Raw genomic sequence first — 24038 nt, 5'->3', positions numbered from 1 at the left:
ATTGTGATAATAAAAGCAGAGGAAGAGCCGATGCATGTTGTCAAATGAAACCATTCAGATAAGAATTGGAAAGATATTCTCTTTGTTTGATTCTGTTTGAGTCAATTACTGAAAAAAAAATCAACTTTTCTCTTCTTTATTTATTAAACACTTGAAAAGTAAGAATTACAGTCATTTTCAGTCTATAACTGTGTCAACCATCAGCGTTCACGTCGATGCACTTGTTTTTGGTTTTGTAAAAATCTGATCAAAGTTAATTGCGTTGGTGTTGATGCATAAACGAGCATAACCTTGTGATTCCTTAATTTTCTGTTGGATGCAATGCTATCTCTAAAAAAAAAAAAAAAAAACCTGCACAACATTCCTGTCTTTTTTGTGTTTTCTAAACCTAAGAAAGAGAAATCTGAATCAACAAGTCAGAGCTCAATAGAAAATCAATCATTTCTATTTGGCAGGAAAAGCCTCGTCGGTAGACTTTTACTTTAAAATTAATTTTGAAAGGAGTTAAAAACTGGTGTCAAGCCAGAGGGACAGATGTTCAGGCAGCATGAAGGTGTTGGGGTCAATTCCCAGCTGGGACCTTTCTGCTTTGAGCTCGAATGTTTTGTCCCAGGATATGTTGGCGTTGGCATGTCGGGTCGAATGGCCCGCTGTAAGTTTCCCTGTGGTGTGTGTGGATGGGTGTCAGTACTCTGTGTCTCTTTGAAGAACTGATAACTCCCCTATAAACTGCTGGGGAAAGACCTCAGAACCCCCCACTTCCCCACAGAGGAGGAACTGGGTATAGAAATATATATAAAAAGTCACTGATGAATGGAAGAACTTAACACAGCAGCTTTAAAATTAGTGGGGTTTTTTCTCATAGGGCAAATGGAAATCTCTTTCAGTTTGTTCTAGTAAATCCGGTGACCTAAATAAATAAATTAAAGGTTCCATTCACAGAAAAAAAAAGTTAAAGTTCAATCAATCATCTTCTCTTAAGAAGGGCCACAGATAGCAGTCAGTGAGCAAAATAATTTTTTAATACTCTGTTTGTTTACTCTGTTTTTTTTTTTTTGGTGTGATTTCAAGTGATTCTAGATTTGTTTGGGTGAAGAACTTCAAGTGCAAAGTTAATCAGTTTGTTTTGAACGCAAGTTTCTTTACATCCTCCGCTCCTCCTCTGGCTCCTCCCACCTATTTACGTGCCATTTAGCGGGGGATCTTCAGCTCTGAATGCATGGTTTTGATTCTACACAGATGGCACAGCCATCTGCATTTTAGTCTTTTGAAGGAAGCATAAAGAGCTGCACAGGAACACAAGCAGAAACAGTATTCAGAAAAAAGTAAAGAAACCCCTGATTTACCCCCAGCGCCCTTCGGGGTGACGGCGCTCCCATTCAGATGTGTCAACAGTCAATTAATGCCGCCTGTCGTCAGCCGCTTTTGGTGCATCCGCACAAATTTGTTGCCCTTCGCACTCAAAATAAAGCAGGCAGTATAAATATTGAAGCTCTGCGCCTGAAGTTGTTAATCAGTTTGGCAACACTGCACACCGAGCAGAACAGTTTGTCTCTTATTAACATACAGAGGAAAGCATCTGTGCGAACAGCAATGAGGTGAGTGTCAGGTGATAATAGGAAACAGATGAGTGTTTTGAATATTTGGACTAATTGCTTCATGGTAGGTTATGTCATTGTTGCCCTCATTAACTACTCGCTGATGATGAAACTCACTAATGGCGAAACCTGTGCCGGTGACATCCAAAATGCTCCTTATCCCAAATCTTCAGAAATGCCTGAGATGCTTCTTTGTGGCAAGAGGAGATCACCAGAGCTAAACCGGGTACCAGCGAGATGATCACGGTTGCCTTGATGTGTTCACATGAATGCGGACGCGTTTATGTGCATGTGTGAGAAATGTCTGGATTAACCCGTGGCTAAAGCCGTTTGTGTTTACATGCTCATTGACACTGATTTGTTTTGACAAAGGAACCGCCAGAACAAAGACGGGCAAACAGAAACGGCATGCGCGCTGGGAATACGCGTCAGTGAAGCGTCTTTACAGCATCGCAGAGGTCTGAAGCAGGCACCGAGCCTCTCGCTCACCTCCGTATGACTTCATTTAAGTCTTTATTTCTGTTGCCCGGCCGAATATTTCTCTCTGTGCACAGAGAAATCTTGTTTACCTCTTAAACTATCCCGCGTTTTATTAAATTACACACAAAGTGTTTTATTGAGATTCTGTGTGACAGACCAAAACTCAGGAGTTCATAATAATTGACAGGAAAATGACACCAAGGTTTCAAAATAATTTACAAATTACTAATAAAAATCTGGAAAGTGCGGCATGGTCTTGTATTGAGCTCCCTTCACTCTGACACCAATGTCAGTTTCTCCTTCTGTGTAGATCATCGTCAGTATAAATTCAGCTGTCGGTATAGTTTGTCGGAGAACATTAGTGAACAAACGTCAACATGAAGGAACGCAGCAGACACAGGTCACAGAAAACACCGTGGAGGATTTTAAAGCAAGGTTAGCTTATAAAACAATATTCTGAGATTTGAACAGTTCACAAAGTTCTGTTCAAACCAATCAAGGCTTAATCATTCATCTGCACAGACAGACAGATCATTAAAGCGGACAGCTACTCACTGTCCAGTGGTAACTCTAGAGCTCAGGTGTAGCAATCATGTCACTTTACAAATCTGGCTGTTGTCATAGAATATAAGAAGAAAATCATTGCTGAAAATAATTCGAGGGAGATTCGTAGTTTACCACAAACGTGTGGAAGAAGGTGCTGTGGTTGACTGCGACTAAAACCGAACTTCCTGCCAAACGTTCCAGAAAACTTGCACCGCATGTCAGCCCCATGCTGTCCCCACAGGGAGCCACGTTGTCATCATGCTGTGGGGTTGTTTTTCTTCTACATGGATACCACTGCAAAAACACAAAATCTCACAAAGTATTTGTAGGTTTCCAAAGCAAATGTCTTAGCAAGCTTGAAGTAAGACAAAACTAACTTACAAGTAGCACTTTATCAAGATATATTAGCTTTTTAAAGTAAATAATTCCTTAATATTGATGAAAAAGTACTTAGCAGATTATTTAACTTATAACAAGGCGTTTTTCCCACACTATAAGTTCATTTGTCTGCTAATAGAGCAAGTACTTTTTCGTCAATATTAAGGAATTTTTTTACTTAAAACAAGCTTCTATAACTTGCTGAAAAGTTACTTTTGAATTAATTTGTCTTATTTTAAGTGTAATAAGATATTTACACTAGAAACTAATCCAAAAATACTTGGTGAGATTTTGTGTTTTTGCAGTGAAGGAAGATGCTGAGAGTTAAAAACAGGGAAAGGAAACGTGTTGGGAGGCTAATTTGGCAGAAATGGGGCTTAGGGTCAACAGATTAAAGGGGGTTGAATACATTTACACACTATCTGCTACGTTTGTGCCGGTTTGTCACATGAAACGTTTTGAAGTTTGGGTTGAAAATGCAACTATTCATATATAAATCAATGAAACTAGATCAGCTTCTTCCTCCTTCATCACCTCTTTGCACTTTTTACCTCATTCTGGCACTTTGATCACTGCTGAATTATTCAAATCAGGACATGAAAGTTAATTTTCTAACTGTCTGTGCTTTAGCTGGCTAAACTCAGCTGGGATGCCCGCCTCTCTGGGGGCAAGTGAAGGAAAGGGAAGGTTGGCTGGGACAGCCTGGGGCTAAATGTCAGGTTTTGCTCCTCAGGATGAGGCGGGCGGAGAGATCTTCTTGATGAATAGATGTGAAACAAAGTGCTGTTACGCTTGAATGAAAAGGAGGAGCTAAAAAAGAGAGAAAATCACAAAGGGGGTGGTAGACATTTTTTTTTTCTTTTTACCCTGTCCTCTGGCTACAATCCTGCTCAATGAGTATGGAGTAAAAATAGATGCAAATGATGCTGCAGCTGAAAGAACGTGACAGACAGATGTTCGGTGAACCTACTATCATGGGCCGTGATGTTGAGTCAGTTGCAGGTCAAACGAGCCTCCTCCCACTCAGTCTGATCTCCCACTTCCCGGCGTATGATTTGCATCGGAGTTTTCCTTTGCTGCATTTCCTCAGTGAGACAGTGAAAGCCAGAGGAGAGGAAACGGGAGACACCGAGAAGAAGGCCGTGTGTGGTTTGTCTTGTAAGCATCTCATCTTTTATTCCTGAGTGACACGCGTAAGCAGCGGCGGGGTCACTAAAGAGGGAGTTTACTTTTCTGGTGTCCAAAGAGGAGAAAGAGAACTAGACGCCGATTCGGTTTCCCTCTCTTACGCACACCTGTCGTACCGAGCGTGCCTCTTTTTAGAAAGCCGCATCATCGGCTTGCGTGGAAGGTCCTGTTCTGCGGAGTTACACTCACTGCTTCTGACAGAGTAACAAAAGGTGTCCCCTGAAGCCTGGATTGAATGAGTGTTTTTAAATAATGCATCGCAGCCAGGGCAGGTGCCCATCGCTGGTGCGCAGCGCCCCTCAGATCACACCGGCCTCCGCCATGAAAATTTCATTGCCGCAGAACTCTTGGGAATCTCTGTGCGATCCTGTACGGCGCAAAAAAAAAAAGAAAGGGAGGTGCTGGGGGATATATAGGAACTGACGCTTGCTGCTGGGTGTTTCACACCGCAAATAGGGGCTCAATTTTACACATTACAGCAGTGGACTCCCCCTGCTTTCACCATAACATCACTGCCATGTGAACTGTTCAGCCTGACACAATGGAAACAGAGGAGAACGTGTGAATGTAACGGGGAAAAAAACAGGGGGCTGTTTTCAGAGATATTAAGTCAATATGCTGGAACACTTCTTACATATGTTTTCTTTGTTAACACGACTGAACAGAGAAAATGCATCAAGTTGTTTGACTGTTCTGCTTCCAGTGCATGCAAGCGGCAGCAGTAACACGTACAGAATACAGTTTTATAATATAAAGATATTAAAACAATTCAAGGCAAAATGACATGTCAACAATTCATTAGTAATGCGAGGTGCATAAAAAACCCTGCTGGTGTGTGCCTGGAAATATTCAGAAGTAAATAAATAAACAACTTTAAATAAAGATACAAACTTCTGAAAAAAAAAAAATAGGGCTCCCTATATTAAAATACATCCTAAAAACCTTGTAATGTCAACGCAAGGCCTCCAGCAGACCTCTTGAAACAAAAATACGTCTCTACAATTAAAAAAAAAAAAAAAGACTGCACATGTTTGACTTTTCAAGGAGGTGTGCAGGGATGAAACTGTTACTCTCTAAGCAAACACGAATAATCAGTAAAATAAAACTTTGAAGGTGGAACCGTCGTGTTTGGGGATGTTTTGCTGTAGCGGGGCCTGATCAGCTCACCATCAAAGAGTTCATCATGAATCATATGCATCTCAAGTTGCTTTAGGAAATTATCACATTGTTTGTATAAAAACAAAAGCCGAAACAGAACTGGACCCTGCGACGCGACATAAATTGTATCAGTGACTCCTGGACCGAGTCAAAGACCAGATGTTGATTCCCTTGAGACGATGCGAATCGACTTGAAATGAGCTGAACATGAAACCCCCGCTGGCCCCTGAGGTGTGCAGAGGACTACAAGAAGGATCCCGCTAAAACTATAGTTAGCGACAGGAAAGGTGCCCTAACATTTTCTCAGTTTTGCTTAATGAGTAAAATAATTACCCTTATTTTTTGTTGCATAAGTGCAATTATTTCACTTCCCTTTCCAGAGACATTTTCTTTTAAATCAGCAATTTTTTTCCATGGAGAACTAACTGAGAGGTATCCTTAGTTTTTTTTTCCACATTACTATATATATCACTAAAGGAATGTAAAAAAGAAAGCAAGATGCAATTATGTCAGACATTATGTGGAGGACTGGCAAAATAAACAATTGGCCCCCGTTTCCCTGATGCGGCTCCCTCCGTCCTGGCATCTTTTAAGCTGAAGGGGCGCCCAGTCAGCACATATCCATCGCCTCATGCTGCAAGAGAGTTAAAAGGGCAATAAAGAGGGCATGGTTACCAGTATAATTAAGCATTTTAATGGAGATTTTAATTTTAGTTTGTTTCTTTTCAGCTTGTTGTTTTCCTCAGTTTTCATCTAAAGATGTAGATAAGTGCAGCAATTTCTTTGTTCCACATTCCTGTCTCACCGAAAACTGCTCTCGAATCCAGAGGAAGGGGCTTCACATGGAACATACATAACTGCTGCTTAAAAGTATGTGTTTTATTGTTAATTTTGATTTTATTGTCATTATCAACTAGCCATCAGGGGATAAAATTGAAATCCTCTTTAAGAATCCTGAGTGGTGAGACGGTGATTAGACAAATTAGTCACAAAGTCGATCAAATTGCACATTTTACTCTTAGTTTCTAGCATCCGGCATGCAGAAGTGAGTGAATTGTCATCAATGCAGATGGCTTAGCGTAGACTCAAAGATAATTTACAGCTACATTTGGAATGCTGGAGCACCGATAAAGTGAAATTATCAACACATTCAAAAAACGTTGCAGCAGGAATTGAAAGCAGCCTTGCTGATGTGGTGATCAAACCGTGTACTCCATTATTAAATTTTAATCAAATGGTTCAACAGAACCCAATTGTTTGTCTTTTTTTAGTTTCACTCATGACTGAATGAACCCTGTTTTAGTTCAACCACATCTATCAGGAGGCTGGAACAGTTGAACATGTTTGGCCTCCTCTACATGCTAAATAATAGTTTAAGTGTAATTAGTTATTTCTGTAAGAGTAAGTTTTGTCATGTTAGATTTGGCAGCTTTAACTCATTTCTGATTCTTACTTAGGAAATTATGTGTTTTTTTTAGTTATTTATTTATTTTGAATAATACAATAAATATATGCTAATAATTATAATAAAACATAATTTTCATTTCAGATTTTTGGAGAAAGATTTAGCATTTAAAATAATATACGCAGTATTATACCATTATAACAAAAAACAGCCATTGATGATATCTTATTCATTTTCAATTAAATGTTATTGAGTTTGCCTGTGCTGATGTGCAACAGAGAAACAGATGCTTATGTGGTTTTAAAACAGAGAAAAGTTTGTGATACAGTTTTCTGTTTGCTGTGAGCTTAAGCTGGTATGGATCAGCTGCAACAAATTGTTTTCCTGTTAGCAGATGGATGTCAGTTCATGCCACTTAGTTGCATTCAATTCTGATTATCCAAAGCTTAAAAAATCTGGTTGCTCAACTGTTGGCCTAGTTCAGTATTGATTCACTCAGCATCATCGACCCAAACAACATATCTCCGTGTTTCTGTGCTGGCCTGAATGCATGTGATCCGTGTAAAAATAATTGTTCATTACAGACGAAAACATTGCAGCTCTGCTGAAATCTGTAAATTTGTGTCTGTACATACTGTAAAACTAAATAGATTTACAGTATGCTTCGGCGCAACTACCTCTTTTGTCCTCGGTTGTTTGAAGAAACTGATGCAGTTTTGTCTGTGTCTGTAAAGTTCAGATAAATGTAGACGACAGCGTTTGAGTTGCTTGGGATGATAGCCTTGAGCTTTCTGAAGTCTGGGCCAGCTATACTTGTCAAGATCCCTTCTGGTGACTGTGTGATGAGCACTAATAAGGCAAAGGCAGTGACAAGTAACAGGAATGAGTCAGCTGCTGAGAGAAAGTAACAATTTGTTCTCCTGGAAAAGGAGGGTTTGCATTTATACATCAGCTTCATTATAAGTCCCTTCATAAACTGTCTGCCAATATCAGATGAGCAAGAAAGACAGACGAAAAGAGAAGAAAAGGAAAAGGTAACGACAGTAAATGTTTGTGTTATAATTGAACAGGACAAGATCAAGTGTTTTCAGTTACAGATTAGATTTAAGGTTTTAAAAGTGATGCTAGGAATCATTCATTGTAGTTAGGATGCAACTAATAATGAAAAGTGCTGCGATAACGATATAACCTGTAACAAAGGACTCCAGAGTGAGTTAGTTCATTCGTTCGTTAGCTATTTTTGATGGGAGAACCATTGGCCGCAGCCAGCAGCAGACAACAGCCTTCATCCAGCCTATTGGAGCCGGCCAGGTGGATGAGGGTCTTATGTGAACCGGAATCAACCAGAATCCGTCTCTCTGATCATGAATCTTCCATGAAAAGCACAAGCAGCGTTTCTTTATCACCAATGGTCACTGTCACTACTGAGCGTTGGCAGTGTCATTTCCAGCTACATGGTGAGAGGCAATGGCATGTTTTAGAGTTGATTTGCTCTTTGGGTAGAGATATTTGCCACCTCCAGAGTCTCAAGACATTGCTGGATGCTCACAGGTTGGTGCTGGAATCGTTGTGTGAAGTCCAAAGGTCTTTGTAGCCTGGTTAGCTTCTTCAACAGTGGTGAAGAGTTGGCCAGAAGAGCCGACTGGGAGCTATGCACAGATAAAGAAACCCAGTCTACTGTAAGCAAAATGTGCAATTGAATGGATGTGAGTCGAGCCCCCTGGTGGTCGGCTGCAACATTACATTTATTGTAAAATGGTGGTGGGGGGGATGTTTTAGCAGTTTTGAATCCAACATAAAATTAAACAATTCAAAGATTATCTAAGCTTTTGTCTCTAATGTTTGCCTTTTTAAAATTTTGACCATTAAATGGTGTTACAGAAAAGAAACTTGCAGGTCTAAAGAAAAGTTACGTTATTTTTCATCTCGGCACCAATTTTCACCATTACCCTGTGTGATTACACCTCACAGCAAGACAGATCTGAATTTCATTCAGAGAGCTGAAAGGGGCTTGATGTGTGCAATTTGCATGTCCTTCCTTACTGTCAGAGTCCCAATGCTTTGATTTTGCTTAGTATAATAATAAATAAAAAAACAGACATAGCAAGGTTTGGTCAGCCAGCAAGTCTTTGGCTCCGTTCACACTGTTTGTGATCACTTGTGAGCAGCTCAAAGAACACCTGGTTGACAGGATGAGTCTCTTTTCCTTCGACTCTGGAAACTTTTGATCAGATCTCATAATCTTTGACATAAATGATTTCCATATATGAGACCACATGCCATAGACTCTAATGATGTGATGCTTGTGCACGTTGCAGCATGCTTTGCAGACAAACCTTTTGCCCAACAAAAAGAACACCTTTTATGCTGAACACAAACATTTACAATGTAACTAAAAGACTACTCACTGGTTTGTTGAATTTCGTCTGCATTTTTCATTTCCCATCTTTCGATTTGCTGCCATGATCGTCACAGAAGAGATTTATGACAAAGGTTGTTTCCATTATGCTACTCCTGACTCTTTGACCTCCAGAACTTAATAATTAATAACCCTGAACCTTTGGTTTCCCCTGTGTTGTTTGTTGTCTATTGGAGTTTATCAACGTCTGAACTTAAAATCAGAAATCCTTAACACACAGGTTTTGAGTACTATTAAAAGTACTGCCCTCCAAAGAGGGCTGTTTTTCTTTCTGTGGTAATTTCCCACCTGGTTCAGTTTTTTTTATACCGATGGTAAAGCAGCAGAAACAAACATCTCCACTGCTTCTACCAGGATCCTACTGGAAACAGTGTTTTGTGAAAGGTGAAAATTTGTGAATTTGGGGTATTTTTAATGTCTTCTCTGTTTTTTGTGAACTCAACATCTAACATTTTCTTGTGTTGTAACATCAGAGCAATGCTACAACCCTAGTTTTTGTTTAATTGAACATGGTTAGTGTCAACCTTGCAATAACGAAAACGTCATCGCAGGAAAACAAAGACACCATTTAGCTATTTTTGGACGATAGCTAACGCACAACGTCCAAAAATAACTGTGACGTGATAAGGATGTAGGTATTTCACATTCTGATGTGATGTAGATCTGGGTGATGTCGGAGCATCGTGTCCGAGCTCATTCCTTCTTTCCCTCGTCCCGTGTTCCTCAGAGTGTCTACACCGTTTTGTTTTCAGTGTCTCGGCCTCAGAAGCAGACAGCCTAAAACCACAGGGTTATGGCCAAGTGCCACCAAAGCTTTTTAGCTCTTCACCGAAGAGCCTTACATCACACGTTTACAACCTCGCCACAATGTATACGATCCTCGCACGGTAAAAGTCTTGTTTGTCTCGGCTTCGTTTCACGTGAACAGTGAGGATTTGGTCCGGCTTTGGTTCAAAGGCTTTTGCCGTCCTGTTTTATTGCTTTCCTACAGTGAAATAAGTGTGAATCCTTGAATGATTTCTAAATTGTAGAATGACGTAAGGAAAACAAACATAATGAAACCAAAAAAATCTGACAACCTGTCTTCCTCTCTGCTTTGTTTTCCAGGTTAGCTTTATACGTCTATGAGTATTTACTGCATGTTGGCGCACAGAAATCCGCACAGACCTTCCTGTCAGAGGTAAGATGTCCTCCTAATGAAACTTCCTGTTTAAAAAGGATGAGTGTGATTCCCCTTCTATTGTACGACCACCAGAGGAATTTACATTGTAGGTCTTTCCGGGTTCAGCAATTATTCTATAACCTCCAGCTGACCTTTCTTACAGCCAACAGTGGACTTTAGCCAGTTTCTGTGTTCGGAACAATACAAACATTGGTTGGTCTACTTAACATGATTAACCACCCCCTCTATATTACGTTCAATTTGGAATCATAAACTGTGTAATTAGACATATTGTGAGGACATGTTTGTGTTCTGATTTGATATTTGACAAGGGAAGCCCGTGGCTGCCAAGTTAAACCTTAATTGTTTGAAGCCAATCCTAACAATTTGCTCAAGGTCTACTGGAGATATTAGCCTCTTATTATGCCTCCAGTCGGTAGAAGTTGTAAGGGCTCTAATGTGTTGCATCCTTTTCCTAATGGACATCCTTCCTGCTAATGGTTCCATGTTCGGGCTTTCTGCAGCTGCACGCAGGCTTTACTCAGCTCTGTGAAAGACGCTCACTTCCAGTGAAAGAAAAGGCAGGTCGACTTCTGGCCACTTTGTTCCAGGACACATTTGTCTGTCACGTCAGCTCGGGTCAGAGCGACATTTGAACTCAGGAATCTAGACTATGAATAAATTTCATAAACATGTGTTGTCAAACTCATGGTAAATCTCTTATCTCATGGTAAATTTATTGAATTTTAAAGAACTGGACAAAATGCATTAAAAACATATATAATTAGCCAGTTCTTGTTTCTGTACAAAAATAGATCAAAGTAGCATTGATAAGCAGTAACACACTTCTGCACATATATGTGCTGGGTGTAGTAGAAATTGTCAACAAGTAGAAGTAGTGTTGTTTCAAAATACTTTTGCTCAAGTACAAGTAAAAAGTAGTTATCGATAAAAACAGTAACAAATTATTTGGTGAAATTACTTCTAGTAACTGGATACAATGTAATCAGATAGACAAAAATAGATTTAAAATGTGCTAATTATTGTATTTTGAAATAGAATAAAAAAAAATTGACACATTTACAGTATAATGAGACATACTGTGTATTTACTTGCCATCCAAACAGCACAGCAGGTTGAGCAGACAGAAAATAGCATCAGAACAAGGCCATCCGTGTACAAAATGTCTCACTTTACTGCAAACTGTGCAGGCGTATGTCTGTGTTGGTGCATGATTGGCTACAGTGTACTATTCTTTAATGTGTTAAATGATCAGAGGTGGATGTTGTTGAAATATTTTCGTAATTAAGACTCATGATACTTCAAAAATAATTTTTCTCAAAAATAAAAAGAAGGGTGCCGTAAGACTAATTTTATTCAAAGCTTTATTCAGGTAAATGTAAGTCATTATTTCCCATCTCAGATACTGAAACTGCACTATTGCGCTATTCAAATAATATCTGCTATATGTATGGTGAAATTTATCTGCTAAAAGAAACACACTAGTCCTTATGACGGGGGTCCACTTTGATAAAGCTATGAGTTGGCACATACTTGTCATTTAATGTTATAAACCAATTAAGTTGTGTTACGATCTGCCATATCTAAAAAAAATAGAAAACATATTTGGTTCTTTATTAAAGAGCCTATAGTGAAATAAATAACATAATCTAGGTCAAAATGGCACTGGATGTTATCTCCATGAATGTTGTATTTTATGGTAACTGTTACAAAAAAGAGGGAGACCAAGGACTAAACCTTGAGGTACTCCACAAGAGTCAACCAAACATCTGCAGGAAAAGTCCTTCTAAAGGGGGCTTATGATGCAAAATCATGTTTAAATCATGTTTTAATGTCATCCTGTCACCAGAAAAGACCCCGGCGTGTTGCTTTGACTCACTTCTTGAATCTCCATGGCAACCTAAATGCCTGCTCTTGCAACACGCTGCATATTTCCACAAAGAGAGAGCAGGACTTTCTTAAAAAGACACAGGCCCATTTTTGAGGCATTAAATTACAAAGTCAAATTTCTTTTAAGTAGCTTTTGATGTATACATAATTTTCATAACAAATGAAGGCAACAGCTACTTGATTGTACCTGGGAAATAAATGATTACTCGACCGCTTAGGATGATCAATAAGACTTAAATCTGGTGGCAAAATCTGTTAGAGATGATCAGGCTTTTGGAGCTCCGACCTGCCAAGTTGGATTTTACTTCTTGGCATAGAAAAACTAAGTTGTGTAAACTTAGTTTTAACTTAGTACTTAAATGTAACAAACTTAGACCATAAAAAAAAGGGATGCAGTTTCTTTTCTGAAGATGTTCGTTCTGAATCACTTCCTTTGATGCGTAAATGGAGATAATACAGCGCTATATGCATTCATGCTTTGAAGCACAAATCCTTATCTGAGTTAAACTTGATTCAAAACATGTATCTCAGAGCATGCTTTTTGTTGATACAGTTATTGATTGAAAGAATATAAAGTGTGATATAAAAACATCTTCATCCTGTGTCTTCAAACTGTATAATGGCTTCACAAATCAGAAGCCACTATACAGTTTGAAAAAGCCCAGTGCAGCAGATGTTTTTTTTTATTATTATTATAGTGCAGCAGATGTTGGTAAAAGTACTTGTACCAAGCTCTGCTTAAGTGTGTACTTTAATATGCACCCTGTTCAGTAAATAAGAATTTAAAGTGGAAAGCTGGCAAATAAAGGCTTAACACAATCGGATAAATTAACTCCAATTACTCGCAATAATATCAATATGTTATTGTTCTAATGTTGCATTATTCTTTCATCTCTCTATCCCCTCTGAAAAAACTTTCAAAAAGTCTAAAATGGTTCAAATTAAACCAACATTTTTGAGATTTTTGATTTAAAGAATTGAAAAAAATAACCAAACAAAAGATATCATATTTGACCTCAACAACATTGTGATGACTGTTGGCATTTTAAATTTGGAGGAAAAAAAAAAGATTTTGATGTATTTTTATATATATATGTGAAGAACACAAATCTGAGTACGATGGGGAGAGCAGCACTGTGAGATAAAGCAGTGAGGCTGCAGAAAGCTTTGATAATTTCAGAGGCCTTACGGGTGAATCTTCTCCCAGAGATTTAAGTTTTATCGTCGGGCTGCTGGAAAGGGGTGAAATTCAGGGTCGCAGGCAACCAGAGGCACACAAACACAGATCTGAATTAACACTGCATATTCACAGACAAACTCTCATGGTGTGTACACATGCACACATGGTATTGAAACTAAGTCTTTTGGATGGAGTTGTCTCAAATAATATTATATCTGTGAGTGCCCAGCATGAGGATTGTGTCCATTTATTGATACTGTTAAGGCTTTCTAAAATATTTCCAGTGTGTTACCATTTATTTGAAAAGGTTTGCAATGTTGTATTATTACTACATGGAATTTTTGGGCATTTTGGGGCTTTCTGATAAGTTTTTCACTAAATTGTTTTAGCAGGATAGGAAGACATTAGATCATAGGGAAATACTACAAATGCCTCACTTCTCTATACATTTGACGTTGTTGCGTCAAATGTATAGAGTGACAGCATGAACTCCTCTTCTGATGAGTTTGGGTAAAACTTTATATAGCATTAGAGTTTTATTTTATACTTTGAGACGTGATCAGACAGCAGAAGTAACATTCCCAATCCTGATACAGCTGAGAGCTGCACCAATGATCTCCAATAAACATGGACTTTTCGGGAGCAGCAGTAACACACATACTTGTCTGTGCCTGTCTGATTGATTTTCAGAGACCAGTAAAGAAACCATTACAACATGGCACAGTGGTTAGAGTGGCTGTCCCGAGTTTGACTGCCGCATGTCTTTACTCCTCTTCTCTCTGCCTGTCAGATTACTTTCAAGTAAAAGGTCTTAAGTGCTGAAAAACAACAACAACAAAAAACATTAAAAACAGCACACCAGGTTTTTATTGTCCTGTTTTAATAGGAAACACTTTATCTTGGCAATGCTTTTTAAGCTTATTTAAAAAAACAGTGCAGTCAAGTGATTTCTACTCTTGAATTTTTGGGACCATAAACAATCCCTGCTGTCTTATCTGCATTAAGTTGGAGTGACATTGTTGACACACTGACTCGCTGACTGTAGTAGTCTTTGACCGATTGGTAACACAGATATATAAAGTTGGCATAACTACGCTTAGAGATGATCTGAGGCAGGGAGATCATGTAATGGGCCACAATTGAGTTTTATTTTTTTCCCCCAGATTTACCAACTGCATTAACGACTACTGGTGCAAGCTGATTCAAAAGGTGTGCATAGGTAGCAGGGTAATTAGCTTTACGCATCTTAGCAACAACTACAGATATGGTTTTTTTTTCCTGCTAGTGTTTATACCTTGGACATCCATATCAATCACTGTAAATGCAGCCGGACGTGCAAGAATGGTTTAATGTTGTAAAACCGAGATATGTTAACGCTGTGGTACTCATTTGAACTGGAAATCAATATTGTGCTTGAGATTGCTGCCATCCATCAGAAGAGACAGCATTGGTCTAGTTGCTGGTGGAGAGACGTTGCTGACCAAGCCACCTGCTGCTTGTGCATCAAAATATGTAAAAGTCGTAACTGTCCTCTCGAGAGCTTCCCCTCCTGATATCCGCAGGAAGACACTCATTCATCCAGACAAGGAAAACACAACTTTGTGTCATTATACAAACTCACTTTGCATGAAGTGACAAGCGGGAGCCATCCGACGCCTGGCAAATTGCTCTCGAAATGTTTGTTCGACATGGTTTTATCGAGACTTTAAAGAAAAATTATACAGTGTAATACCCACGTGACCAATCACAAATATGTTTTTAATAGATTAGGGACTTTGTATAGTTTGCAGATAAACTTAAGGTCCCACACAGACACACCTGCTCATCTAATGAGCGCGCTATCAACCGGGCCTCTCCGGCCTTAATTAGCCTCTGTTCCTCCTCGAGCGGGAAGCGCACGCACTCACTCACGTTTATGGTATCCACACAACGCGCCGCCGGTCCCCGAGAGGACTTCGCCGCACTCTGCTCTCCTGCACAGTGCAGCACTCAGCTCTTTAGCAGCATTAAATCAACAGGCCCACAACAACGCGCCGCACCTCACATCATTATAAGTGGCACTGGGGAAATCTGTAGGATAGACACTTTAATAGAAACCTGGGGCTTGTATCTGTTTTTTTCTACTTTTTTTTTTTTGATACAGAGCACATATAGAAAAAAATAAATAAAAAAGTAGAGAAATCTCAGCCCTGTCATGCTGTCTTCACATGGCCTTAGACTGTATGTAGAGGCCCTGAATCTTTGCTGCTTATGTGTGTGGAGCCGTGTCAGCGGTCGCGTGTGCAGCAGGCAGTTGGTCGACTATCTCTCATTGGATCTTATCTCGGAGTCCAGATACAGGCAGGAGCTTGGCTGGTTTTCTGAGGGCAGCGGAGAGCACTGCTGCTTCAAGACAGTCACACTGTCTTACCCGCGAACTCGTCTGCTCTGCGCTATAGATCACTCCCCGGCCGATTATTTCTCCCAGAGTGTCGCTCTGTCAGCCTAAAGTTGGGAGGAACGTTAAGCAAAATGGTTACATTATGAATAAAACATGCTGCAGTATCTAATTTTTCATTCTTCTCCTTTCTCTCTTGCCCTGAATGTTCTTCCTCTTTCCCTGTTTCTCGCAGATCCGATGGGAGAAGAATATCACACTCGGGGAACCGCCAGGATTTTTACACTCGTGGTGGTGGTATGTGTTCATTCATCCTCTCACTTTTGTTTCTTTGCTCGGCCACACACACACACACACACACGCACACACGCACACACACGCACACACACACACACACCCACACGATTCTTTTTAAGGGTCTCGTGTTTATACCAAAGAGGTAATCTTAAAGGTTTGAATGAATGTGCAGGGGTGAAATGGAGGCAGTAATTGCAGGTACGGCAACAACATCATCTCCTGGTGTCCTGATTGACAACTGAGCTTCTTGTGGCGTCTCTCTGTGAAGTGTTCACCGTTCAGTTAATGTCAAAAATCACTGACAATTCCTCCAATCACTGTGGTTGTTGTGACTGAACCCCAATAACTCCCCAGCCCCTCCTGTGAATGTGGCACAGAGACCACATTTTACACTACGACACACTTGTAATGATAAAAGTTAACCGAATAGCTTTAGCTATAAATTCACATTACAACTACTACAAACACTAACTCTTAGCAAAGCTCAAAAACAGGAAGTTTATCAGCCATTTCCTGTGACTGTCTGAGTTTTACGGGGACAGAAAAGAGACAGATAACCAAAACACAGACCCACAACGCAGGAGTTGTTTTTTGCAGAACAGAAAAAAAAAGTTAAATACACAGAACTAATGGAATAAATAGCTTGTCTAATAGTTCAGTCCAGACAGAAATAAAATGCAGTGAAACACTGAAGAGACATCAGAAAGCCTACACTGCAAAAACACAAAGTCTTTACAAGTATTCTGGTCTAGTTTCTAGTTCAAATATCTTGAAATAAAGCAAAACTGACTTACAAGAAACTTTTAAGTAAGATGTAGCTCATTTTAAGGCAATAATTTCTTAGTCTTGATGAAAAAGCACTGATTCCACTGGCAGATTATTTCACTTACAGCACGATAACAGTGTCTTGTTACGAGGGAAAAAATTAGAACTTTTCACATATGAAATATTGACTTAGAAGAAGCGCTTATATCTTAATGAAAAGTTACTTTTAGATTAGTTTAGTCTTATTTCAAGTGTACTTAGATATTTGCGCTAAAAACTAGACAAAACTATGTGATAAGATTTGGTGTTTTTTGCAGTGTACACTGAGTTTATAGGAGCAGGAGCTCCATTAGGTCTTTATTTAGGGAGCTCAAAGGTAGAAAATGATTTGTCCTTTTGAAGAAAAAGGACTGTCTCTGCATTTTCTTCTGTTGAAAGAAAATACAGACAGAAGACAAATATGACCCTAATAATTCAAAGATAATTCACCAATGTAATGTAACAGAAAGAAGCAGAGTGTGGTCAGCAAAGACAGCCGAGATCTCCTTCAAGCTCATCAAAAGGAAAAGTTTCAAGCCTCGTTTTGAAAGGGGCGTCTGCTTTACGGACAGGAACTATTAGGCGATTCCAAAGGAGAGGAGTTTGATCAGCCTCTTACTCTACTATTAGACACTCGAGGAAAAAAATATTTGGCGAGTTTCTTTCTCTCATCAGCAATAGAGTAATATTACCTAAGGGCTTTCCTTTCTGCTATCACTCAAATGCAGACGTCCCATGAGGTTTCAGTTCGACTTTCCTTCCATTCAGATTTAAAGTGACGCTATTCTAGCAATTAGCACACATCGTTTGTAAATACAAATGTGTGATTCCCGAACTCTAGAGTCCAGCTTTATAGAAGTGCTATTTGTTAACAAATGAGAATAGAGGACACATATAAGAGAGTGGGGATGTTCAGGAGTCATCTGATGATATGGAGCGCATGCGAATAGTTGCTTTCTTAAAATAGTCAGGACTAACCCTTCATGGATCTCCAATGGATTTAAAGTTGTTTTCGTATCATTTAATTCACTCGTTACATAGGAATACATTCAAACTACTGCCACAAAATGTAAAACCAGAACATCTTCTGCTTTTTGACTGTCTGCTTGAATTTTTATTTTAATGAAAAAAAAAAACTCCCAAAGCCTCTGTGTGTCCCATCCTCTGTGATTGCTGTAACTGCTGACCATGTTAGGGGCGGGGAGGTTGCATGAGCGGGTTAGTCAGCCGAAGCCCGCTGTTGTTTGCAGAAGGTTTTCATGCACCTGTCCCTGTCACTGTGTGTTGGCCTCATGGCTGGAAAAAAGCTGCTGCCATCACCAGAACTTACAGACTTCAACCTGAAGCTCTGTGTCGTAAAACAAAGCCTCTGATGTGGGTTTATGTCCTTTCAGACTCGTCAAATAAGTCTGTCAAATCGTTTAATGCTGCACAAATGGAGGAATGTGTTTTTCTGTCTGCCTGCAAGAGCTGTGTCAATGGACTTAGAGACTGACACAAATGCTCATCATGAGTGGGAGAAAAGAAAAAAGCCTCAGACAGAAATGTTGTTGTGAATTCTAGGTCTTTGACAATAAAACAGATGCGGCTAAATGCGTTGAATTTAGCCGATTCCAACAAAACGTGGCTGCTGCGTTAATGTCTCAAACTGTTATCAGCATCCTATATTAGCGGTAAGCGCATTTCCATTAGTACAGCCGTAGATTTTCTGTGTCCTACACAGATTGTGTTGATTCTTACATTAACTCTGATATGGAAAGTTCAAAATGGTCAATTTCAGTTCAACTTTCTCTGTTACCTGCTGAAAGTTTTGCTCTCGCTCACTCTCTTACAGCCTGAATGAACTGCAGACATTACACAACCCACATAAATATGCATGTCTGTTATACTTTTTGAAGCACAACTTCTCCTTTTCGATTTGAGAGTCATTGCAATTCACCTTTTTGTTAATTTATACTTTAGCGTAAGTGTGTCCATGTTTTATTGTGTTGCCCTGTGATGGAGAGTTTGACCTGTCCAGGGTGTTTTCTGCCTCCTACTTAGTGACTACCAGAGATACACACAGATGTGGGTCTAGACAATGGTTTGAAAAATATTTGGTGTTCATTACAATAATAATAGCCACACTTGTGCTCAAAGAACTTTTTGGGAACTTGAAAAAGTGAACATATTGTAGGTTGATGATATGAACCAGTGGTTCAAAGTAAAACTGCAGGGACAGTAAAACTGTTTCCCAGCACAAAACTTCGTACTGGTGAGTTTTTTTTTAGCTGCTACTCTTCAAAACACGCTAAATAAACCTGTGAGACTTTCAGTATAAGCCAAAATAAATACTGATAAGATAACTAAAGGGGCTAATCAATCTCGATGTGTGTTGGCTTCTGCTTGACCTACAACTTAAAGCTGATTCAACTATAGACAAAGACGGGTCTGCCTTTACACCAAGATTGTTTATACTACCAGAATAAAACTATAATTTTTCTCTTTACATCGAATAAAAAACTTGGAGAGAGTTTAAAATCTGTGTTTTCAGTTTGACGGCAGCAGTGGCTCTGTTGGTGTTGCACGGTCTGATCACATTTGTGTGATCAGAGAGACCTTAAACAGGAAACACACCTCTTTAATGTTGTACACCATTGAACTTTGTGTCTCCTTTCTTACGGTATGAAAACACATTTCTGATCAATCAGAGTTGGTCGGGCTGAAAATTGTCCAGCTCCGGTCAACAGATGATTCCTGAGAGCAAAACAGAGAGCAGAAAATGTGTCTGTCAGATTGAAAGATAAGTTTTTGGCAGGGAGAGGAGAAAGCAGGCAGGACAGAAAAAGGAACAGGAACTGGAGCAGACAAAGAATCCGGCTGGCATTCGAGTCAGGCAGGTTGGATCCTTGGCCAGGCAGCACGAGAGCCGAGAAGAGGGGATGAGAGCTTTGACAGGGTCCGCTTTGTTTGTCATTCATGCTATCCCGCTCATCCCCAAAGCCCCCCGGCCAACCCTGTGTAATAAACCCGGACATGCGGCTTCATTCATTCATCCTCTCCTTGCCCCCGTGTGTGTTGTGATTGTGCAGCCTGTTGACACGGCTCATAATGGCCCTTAAAGAGCCTGGCTTCTCTCAGTCTGACAGCCACCAGTCACACTGACAGAGTGACATTCGCAAACACACAGTGCAGCATTAGTTTGCTCTCTACTCTGCTGCAGCCAGCGAGAGGGCGTTTGTGTGTGTGCATGCGTGTGTGTGTGTGAGTGAAAGCGGAAAGCAGAAAGGAAAACCAAGCACTCTTGAGTGTGTGTCGTAACTGTACTGATGTATTTCATTGGCGTTGGGAGATGACACTGGCCTGGGAGTGGAGGGAGATGATTATCTGGGCTATGGAGGGCACTCTCCAGTGTAGTGTGACCTAGCTGAGGGGCGTCTGTCTGGGCCGCGGAGCACGTGGGCCCAGACTCCATCCCGGCTGCGCGTGGAGTCTGGGGAGCGGAGGGGTCGGCTGCTTGAGGACGGGAGGCGGAGCCCCCGTCTCCACCTTTGTGCCACCCAGCTCACGCCCCCCTCCCCACCTCCAACCTCCAGCATCCCTCAAAACAAAAGCTCCAGATGGCAGAAAAGCCACCAACCTCCCTCATCCCTCACCCACCGCTCCTCCTCCCTCAACCTTTGTCTGAAGGCCCGTCCCTTTGTTTGCGGAAGAGAGAGACCCCCGAACGGATTAACTCTTTGCATTCCAGCCTCTTTTGTGTTAAACAGCCAAACCTAAGACCCCGACCCCACCGTCACCCCGGCCCCACCCCCACTGTCTCCTCTTCAGCTCCTTGGTGTGCAGGTTTTTCCTTTTTTCTTTTCTCAAACGCTGTTTCCTGTAGGACGGTAAAGGTGGGTGGGTTTGGGGGGTGGGGGGCGGGGGAGATCCAACAAGAGAGAAAAAAGTGGAGAGACCTTGGGAGAGGGAGTGCTGGTGGGGGTCACTCATCCACATCTGTTGTTATGGGTGGAGGGATAAAGAAAGGGCTCAGTGAAGGCTGCAGGTGTTGATTGTGTCATTAGCCGCCTCTCTATTGGCCGATGCTAGTTGTCTCCTTTTTTATCCCAGAATCGATTGCTTTAACCAGTTTTCACTGGATTGCCTCTGAGTCTCCAGCACCCTTCCCCCTGACCCCCGCCCTCGTAAACACTCACACCGCCCTTCACCATAAACCACAGGCCAACAGCATTATGTAGATATCTCACTTTGATGGCCTCTAGCAGGAATTCCTACGTCTGAGGATCAGAGACAGCGGAAAGCGTTCTTCACTTCCAGAAGAATTAGACTCCATCGCTTCCTCCCTGACTAATTTATGACCTTATTCTTCTTAGTTTCGTGTGTTTTTTTCATGAAGACTCTTAATATGAGCAATTTTAATAATTGTAATTCCATCTTAGATCAGCACTGACTGGCTTAACTTCACAACGTCCCAGTAATATACTCTTATTAAGTCCAATTATCCAGAAAATATGTTGATCTTTTTTTTTTTCTTGAGAAGCTAAAGGTGCAAATAGTTTAATATTTTGTACAATTCTATGAAAAAAATGTTTCTTTATAGATTTTTGTTTGTACTTACATTTTGCAGCCATTAATCTATTGGTTTAAAACAAATATACACACACAAAATAAATAAATAAATAAATAGACTCATTCTTGCCAAAGTTGTAAAACACTAGATTCATATGAATTAATTTTTGTCACTTACATTTTAACAGATGTTTTTTTGTGATAGATGCTGTTTTACAAATTGAGTTACACTCAATTCTTTGTGCATTTATAATATTGTGTTCTTGGACAATGTTCTCAAAAGGTCTGCTGAGGAGAGCGTTTTATTCACACATAAAACGTAAAATAAAATAAATAAGAGACACAAGAAATGATCTGATTGGGACACTATCGGGAAGAGTTTTGACAGGTTTCAAAAACACTTGAAAGTATTTGGGTTACGTTCCAGGTTTGGGGGGGTAAAAACTTCAATTTGAGCTAAAATATTTGACAGATTTTCCTGAAATCTTTGCAGCTTCCTGACCTCGGGGTCAAAGTTCAGCAAACAAAGACTCAGGGGCGAATGTACAGGGAAGCTTGTCTTTGGGCGGCGTAGATTTCATCTTGATTGCATATTGATTTATCCTAAAATAATAAAAAGGAAGCTGACAATGTCATGTTCTGCATGTAACAAACTATATCTAAGCTCACTTTGACTGATTTTACAGCAAAGTATGGCAAGTGGCTTTAAAACGGTCCTTCATTAGCGCTAATTCCATTAAATTATACAATAAATGGCCTGAAGCGTGACCTTTTGTGTCTGTTTTTTTTATAAACTGCTTCCACAATGATTGGCTCTTTTGGAATATTTGTCTGAGAGCCGCACAAAACCACAAGTCCACCGACGTCTGTGTGTTCATTTTGAGCCAGTGGTTCTCTTGCATGATGTAATCTGCTGATTTTATTACCCGCAATGTAATGGTAGTTTCCCATAGTTTCATGTTACAGTATTGTTATTGCTTCCACCTGCTTGATGAATGCATATTATATACCGGCAAGGAGAGTGTCTGCTGTTCAGGGCTGCAAGAAGAATTGGAGAGGTTGTGTTTTCTCCACCTCCTCGCTTTGATTCTAACATTTCTGTCCCATTAAGAAGAGTCTGTTCTGATAAGATGAGCTCCGTTGGCTCTGTGTAATTTTATTTCACTGTTTCTTTCATTCATGCTCTGCCTGCCTTCCTCTTAATGTCTGTTTCTCTTTCTGCTGACTGACCAGCTGACACAGACAGGATTATCATATGGACTCGTCTGTTCGGCTTTCCCTCTCCATCTTTGTTTGTTCTCCTTATTATAATGGGGGGGGGGGAATAAAAAAGAAAAGCGCACTGTAACCGCTGGCTTTGACAGGCCGCAGTTAATTACAAATAATTATCGTGATGGCATTTCATTTTAGTAATTGTCTTCTCCTGGATGCACGGACGCTAATCCCCTTCCTCCTCTGTCCTCGAAGCAAAGTGCACATGCGTGTGAGTGTGTTTGCACTCACGCAGCTATCTTATACTCACTTTTCATCTAAATAAAGGAGCTGGATCCAAATCTCTCCTGTAGCACTTCAAAAGTAAAGAGCAGTTAAACTTTCCAACCTTGGAGCAGAGATGTGTGGCTCAAACACCAGTTACTTCCCTTAAGACCATAAAGAGCTTCCCATGATGAGATGATTAGATTGAGATGATTAGATAATTGGATAGAAATGTTGCTGTTACAAGGGTGTGTAGGAGTATCAGATTTCTTGTTGATTGCTTGTGCTAATTAACTGTGAATGTTGACTTCCCTGATAATTTCTACAGATTAGCGTCTCTTTAAAAGGATGTGACAACAACTTTGACACAGGTTTTCCCTCCAAATTGTGCTGCGATTGTCAGGTTTGTGCTGAAAGGCTTTCAGCCCCTTCATAGGGTACAATGTGCCTAGGAGAAGCATCAGTAACCCTCTGGTCTTGAATTTTAATGGGAGTTTAGGTGATACGCCCACAAATACCAGATCCGAGTTGTGAAGTGGAAGGAGAAGGATTTGTGGTTTTTGGTATTTATTTTTGAAAAATAGAAATCTGAAAAGTGTGGGATGTAGTTGAATTCAGCCGCTCTCGGACATTACTGTCTGTAATTATAGCTGCTAGTCTTTTACATCTGTAGAAACTGACACACATTCTTTATCAGACTTAGTTAATCTTAATACTTGAATATTGTTTGATCAAAACCATTTAACTCTATGCTTCATGTTGCTTTCCTGCCTGAATGTGATCCTGCAGGAAAATAGCCTTATCTGTTCCAGCTACTGACAGAAATTATTCTTTGACAAGGAGCTCTTTGAACAAGTGTTCTCACACAATTACACAAATCAAATAATACATATTTTTGCAGCCCTTTTTTTTTTTGCAGGTTTACTTCCAGCGTTGTTCTCATCCGCTCTTATTTTCCCTCCAGTTCAGATCAGCTTTCCCGTCCGTGTTGAGTCAAAGCATCCTCACAGCATGATGCTGCCACACGTATTTCTCACTCTGAAGTCGATGTTTTACTACTCAACCAGCCGGTTCTGATGAATGTCCGTACCGACGGACCAGAACTCTG

General features: G+C 40.2%; 1 protein-coding gene across 3 annotated transcripts in view; it reads left to right on the top strand.

The window, feature by feature from the left end:
- The window catches only part of ssbp4 (single stranded DNA binding protein 4), a 111690-nt gene that overhangs the window by 5021 nt on the left and 82631 nt on the right, over positions 1 to 24038 (top strand). For all 3 annotated transcript variants that reach the window (XM_014991513.2, XM_088004919.1, XM_014991514.2), the window contains exons 2-3: positions 10280 to 10352; positions 16038 to 16099. In XM_014991513.2, coding sequence (XP_014846999.1) covers positions 10280 to 10352; positions 16038 to 16099 — 135 coding nt within the window. The remainder of the gene's footprint in view (positions 1 to 10279; positions 10353 to 16037; positions 16100 to 24038) is intronic.

This window comes from Poecilia mexicana, unplaced genomic scaffold, assembly GCF_051168715.1.
Source record: "Poecilia mexicana isolate PSO_F unplaced genomic scaffold, ASM5116871v1 scaffold_4, whole genome shotgun sequence".
Classification (NCBI taxonomy): domain Eukaryota; kingdom Metazoa; phylum Chordata; class Actinopteri; order Cyprinodontiformes; family Poeciliidae; genus Poecilia; species Poecilia mexicana.
This window is presented reverse-complemented; position numbering and strand designations above follow the sequence as displayed.